The 6000-nt window shown below is 39.6% G+C and overlaps 1 protein-coding gene across 1 annotated transcript in view; it reads left to right on the plus strand.

Moving 5' to 3' along the window:
* Window positions 1-6000, plus strand: part of TRPC4AP (transient receptor potential cation channel subfamily C member 4 associated protein) — a 288555-nt gene that overhangs the window by 42854 nt on the left and 239701 nt on the right. Inside the window, exon 4 of the mRNA XM_053696832.1 lies at window positions 4276-4333. Within this exon, the coding sequence (XP_053552807.1) occupies window positions 4276-4333 (58 nt within the window). The remainder of the gene's footprint in view (window positions 1-4275; window positions 4334-6000) is intronic.

Below are 6000 nucleotides of genomic sequence, written 5' to 3' on the forward strand. Positions count from 1 at the left end.
GGAGCTCCATCCGGAGGTGTTTGCACAAGTGATTCATCGCTGGGGCAAACCAGAACTGGATCTCATGGCGTCTCGACAGAACGCCAAGCTTCCTTGTTACGGATCCAGGTCCAGGGACCCCAGGGCGACGCTGATAGACGCTCTAGCAGCGCCCTGGTCTTTCAACCTGGCTTATGTGTTTCCACCGTTTCCTCTGCTCCCTCGTCTGATTGCCAAGATCAAGCAGGAGAGAGCATCAGTGATTCTAATATCGCCTGCGTGGCCACGCGGGACCTGGTATGCAGATCTAGTGGGCATGTCATCATTGCCACCATGGACTCTACCTCTGAGACAGGACCTTCTACTTCAGGGTCCTTTCCTCCATCCAAATCTAATTTCTCTGAGACTGACTGCCTGGAGATTGAACACTTGATTTTTTCAAAGCGTGGCTTCTCCGAGTCAGTCATTGATACTTTAATACAGGCACGAAAGCCTGTCACTAGGAAAATTTACCATAAGATATGGCGTAAATATCTTTATTGGTGCGAATCCAAGGGTTACTCATGGAGTAAGGTCAGGATTCCCAGGATATTATCCTTTCTCCAAGAAGGCTTGGAAAAAGGTTTATCAGCTAGTTCCTTAAAGGGACAGATTTCTGCTCTGTCTATCCTTTTGCACAAGCGTCTGGCAGATGTTCCAGACATTCAGGCTTTAGTCAGAATTAAGCCTGTGTTCAAACCTGTTGCTCCACCATGGAGCTTAAATTTGGTTCTTAAGGTTCTTCAAGGAGTTCCGTTTGAACCTCTTCATTCCATAGATATCAAACTTTTATCTTGGAAAGTTCTTTTTTTGGTAGCTATTTCCTCGGCTTGTAGAGTGTCTGAGCTATCTGCCTTACAATGTGATTCTCCTTATCTGATTTTTCATTCTGATAAGGTAGTCCTGCGTACCAAGCCTGGGTTTTTACCTAAGGTGGTATCTAACAAGAATATCAATCAAGAGATTGTTGTTCCATCCTTGTGTCCCAATCCTTCTTCAAAGAAGGAACATCTATTACACAATTTGGACGTGGTTCGTGTTTTAAAGTTTTACTTACAAGCTACTAAAGATTTTCGACAAACATCTGCTTTGTTTGTTGTTTACTCTGGACAGAGGAGAGGTCAAAAGGCTTCGGCAACCTCTTTCTTTTTGGCTAAGAAGCATAATACGCTTAGCCTATGAGACTGCTGGACAGCAGCCCCCTGAAAGGATTACAGCTCATTCTACTAGAGCTGTGGCTTCCACTTGGGCCTTTAAAAATGAGGCTTCTGTTGAACAGATTTGCAAGGCGGCGACTTGGTCTTCGCTTCATACTTTTTCAAAATTCTACAAATTTCATACTTTTGCTTCTTCGGAGGCTATTTTTGGGAGAAAGGTTTTACAGTACCTGCCTTGTCCCTCCCTTCATCCGTGTACTTTAGCTTTGGTATTGGTATCCCATAAGTAATGGATGATCTGTGGACTGGATACACCTTACTAGAGAAAACACAATTTATGCTTACCTGATAAATTTATTTCTCTAGTGGTGTATCCAGTCCACGGCCCGCCCTGTCATTTTAAGGCAGGTTATTTTTAAATTTAAACTACAGTCACCACTGCACCCTATGGTTTCTCCTTTCTCTGCTTGTTTTCGGTCGAATGACTGGATATGGTAGTGAGGAGAGGAGCTATATAACAGCTTTGCTGTGGGTCCTCTTGCAACTTCCTGTTGGGAGTGAGAATATCTCATAAGTAATGGATGATCCGTGGACTGGATACACCACTAGAGAAATAAATTTATCAGGTAAGCATAAATTGTGTTTTTCTGATTTGTATAAATGATATTCCTAAAATGAGCTGTGACTGGTAATGTGTGGAGGTGTTGGCTGACAGAGAAAGGAGTTAAAGGTTTAAAATAACCTTATGGACTTAGGTGAAATAGTCAACATAAGAGAAGAGTTTTTGGTCTGATATGAACATCTTTGGAGATAGCAACCAATGCACACCAAGCAGACCTGCTATCGATTGCATGGGGAACTGTGGATGGTACTGCTTTATCAAGTATTTTTTAAGACAGTTGTTGGATGCTAGAGGTTTTAGTTTGGAATAAAAGCCTTGAAGATCTAGATCGTTATAAGTTCCTGTAAGATAAATTTTTGGGGGGAAGAAGATAATTCTATAGTTGGATTGAAAGAGAAAGTAAATGGTGGTCAGAGATATGGAAGAGAATATCAGAAAACTGGGAGACTGGACAGAGGTAAGTGAAGTAAGACCATGCAAAAAGTCAGCTTTACAATAGCTTTGAGATGTGGTCCACTGAGACAGGGCAAACGCGGTGGTAAGGTAGAGAAAGTTAGAGACTGCAGGTGTGGTAAAATTGTTCACTGGTGTAATGAAATCCCTAAAATAAGGGGACATTACATAAGTGAAAATGTGGAAGCCAAGTTTCAATGTGGGGAAAAGAAGCAGATAGTATGTACTTCAAAAGATAATGAAAGGGATGGGGACAAAGGAATGCAGTGTGGGGACAGAATGCTTACTGTATGTCCTGTCTATCCCAAGGCCTGGGAATATGATGACCGCAGTAGGACATGGAGACTGGAGCAAGTGTGTTAAGAGGAGAGCCAGGGTTTAGTGAGGGCTAGTAATTGTGTGAGTGTTACAAATGGAATTCACATTCCAAAGGGCACAAGAGAACAGTGTTTTTTTTTAGAGGATGTGCAGATATTGAGGTACAGAGGAATGTTTTGGTTTGATTTGAGAAGAGTTAATCAGGCTTTAAGCAGAATGACATATGAGGCAGGGTTTGGTAAGGGATCGGGGTATGAAGATGAGTGTTTTACATGTGCCTGAGATTATTGCAAGTGGAGCGTGGTGGGCTGAGAGAAAAGAAAGAAGACCATGTGAGTTGTAGAGGGGGGATTGAAAAGGTTTGTATAGACTTAAAGGGACAGTCTACTTTTTAATTGTTAACAAAGTTGGATAACTCCTTTACTATCCATTACCCAGCTTTGAATGACCAACATTGTTATATTAATTATACTTTATAAACTCTAAGCCTCTCCCTGTTTCTAAGCTCCTGCAGGCCGCCTCTTATCTAGGTGCATTTTATTAGCTTTTCACAGCCAGACAATACTAGTTTGTATAGACCATTGTGCTCACTACCATGGAGTTATGCAGGCGTCAGCACTAACTGGCTAAAATGCAAGTTTGTAAAAAGCATTGAGATAAGGGGGCAGTCTGCCGAGGATACAAGGTAATCTCAGAGGTAAAAGATATATTAATATAAGTGTTGGTTATGCAAAACGGTTAAATGAGTAATAAAGTGATTTATCTATCTTTTTAAACAATACAAATTTTCATGTAGACTGTCCCTTTAAGCAAATGGAAAGCTGGCGCAAGTACAGAACAAATACAGAAAACAGAATACAAATGTATTTCACAAAAAAATACCACAGGATACTAGATTTTAGAGAGTGCATAAAGCAGTTACACTGGGTTTGGCAGAGGATGAAGAACACAAGACCAGCAAACACAGAAATATACTACAGAATAGTGTGTTGATGGAAGAATCCAAGGAGGACTCAATGTTTCTATCTAACACTAGTTTAAAGGGATAGTTTACTTGATCTTTTTTTTTTTTTTGGTTTGGAAATATAGATAACACCTTTACTAACCAATCCCCAGCTTTGCACAATGTTAATATTATAACCTCTAATTATCTGCTTGTTTCTAAGTTCCTGCAGGCTGTCTCTTATCTCAATGCATTTTATTAGCTTTTCACAGCCAAACAGTGCTAGTTCAGATGTGCAACATAGATAACATTAGCTCACTCGGGTGGAGTTATGCAGGAACCAGCACTAATTGGCTAAAAATGCAAGGTTGTAAAAAGCCCAGAGATAAGGCTACAGTCTGCAGAGGCTTTGATACAAGGTAGTCAGAGGTAAAAAGTGTATTAATATAACAGTGTTGGTTATGCAAAACTGGGGGAAGGGTAATAAAAGTATTATCTATCTTTTTAAACAAACATTTTTATAAATGGTCCCTTTTTAAATACAAAGAGTACAAAAGTGCCAGAGCATCCTCAAATATGGAATAGTTAAAGGTACAATTTAAATGATTCAATCGTTCCCCTCAATTAATCAATTTTCCAAACCTAATACATGTATAAATGTAGTATGTTCTTTCCTGTCAAATATGCATGGTTTAATGTATTTGCATATATTTTTGTGAATATTGTATCTTTGTTATATACTTGTATCTTTTGGTTTTCTGCAGCTGCTTGTAGAGATTCTTATGAGACCGAGTCTTCTCCCCCCAAAAAAGAAGCAGAAAGGTAAGTGATATCTCTGCCTTGATCACAATGGATTATATTAATATGGCTTAAAGGTATAGGAAAGTAAAAATTAAATTTGCATGATTCAGATAGAGCATGTCATTTTAAGAGACTTTTTTTATTTTTTTATTTAATTTCTATTTTCAAATATGCTTTGTTCTCTTGGTATCTATTGTTGAAAACAAATATGCACATATCCTACAGTAGTGGGAGCTGGCTGCGGATTGGTGTCTGCACACATTTGTCTCTTGTGATTGGCTAACTAGATGTGTTCAGCTAGCTGCCAGTAGTGCAATGCTGTTATTTTAGCAAAGAATAACAAGATAATGAAGCAAATTTGATAATAGAAGTAAATTGGAAAGTTGTTTAAAATTGTACTATCCAAATCATGAAAGCAAATATTGGGGTTTCCTGTCCCTTTAATATTAAAGGGACACTCGATCAAAATTAAACTTTCATTATTCAGATAGAGCATGCCATTTTAAACAACTACAAGTAGACTGTTTGTTTCCATTAGCTCTGAAATATAATTTACACAGCAGTGGATTAAGATTTAGAATAGGACTAAATGTGTACAGTAGGGCTTAAAATTGATAAAATTACCTTTCTGTGCACAGTTCTTGTAGTGGATATGTGAGTATGTATTTGTATGTATATTATAAATGTGTATATATTAAAGGGATACTAATCTAAAATATTTTTCTTTTCCCAAAGGGCCCCCCCCCCCCCTTGACGTTTAATATGAATCTTAGGTGACTTACAGTATCTCACAAAAGTGAGTACACCCCTCACATTTTTGTAAATATATTATATTGTTTCATTTGACAACACTTAAGAAATGACACTTTGCTACAATGTTAAGTATTGAGTGTACAGCCTTTATAACAGTGTAAATTTGCTGTCCCCTCAAAATAACTCAACACACAACCATTAGTGTCTAAACCGTTGGCAACAAAAGTAAGTACACCCCTAAGTGGAAATGTCCAAATTGGGCCCAATTAGCCATTTTCCCTCCCCAGTGTCATGTGACTCGTTAGTGTTACAAGGTCTCATGTGTGAATGGGGAGCAGATGTGTTAAATTTTGTGTTATCTCTCACACACTCTCATACTGGTCACTGGAAGTTCAACATGGCACCTCATGGCAAAGAACTCTCTGAGGATCTGAAAAAAAGAATTGTTGCTCTACATAAAGATGGCCTAGGCTATAAGAAGATTGCCAAGACCCTGAAACTGAGCTGCAGAACGGTGGGCAAGACCATACAGCGGTTTCACAGGACAGGTTCCACTCAGAACAGGCCTCGCCATGGTTGACCAAAGAAGTTGAATGCACGTGCTCAGCGTCATATCCAGAGGTTGTCTTTGAGAAATATAGGTATGAGTGCTGCCAGCATTGCTGCAGAGGTTGAAGGGGTGGGGGGTCAGCCTGTTAGTGCTCAGACCATACGCCGCACACAGCATCAAATTGGTCTGCATGGCTGCTGTCCCAGAAGGAAGCCTCTTCTAAAGATGATGCACAAGAGAGCCTGCAGTTTGCTGAAGACAAGCAGACTAAGGAAATGGATTACTGGAGCCATGTCCTGTGGTCCGATGAGACCAAGATAAACTTATTTGGTTCAAATGGTGTCAAGCATGTGTGGCAGCAACCAGGTGAGGAGTACAAAGACAA

This window comes from Bombina bombina, chromosome 1 (assembly GCF_027579735.1).
Source record: "Bombina bombina isolate aBomBom1 chromosome 1, aBomBom1.pri, whole genome shotgun sequence".
Taxonomy (NCBI): domain Eukaryota; kingdom Metazoa; phylum Chordata; class Amphibia; order Anura; family Bombinatoridae; genus Bombina; species Bombina bombina.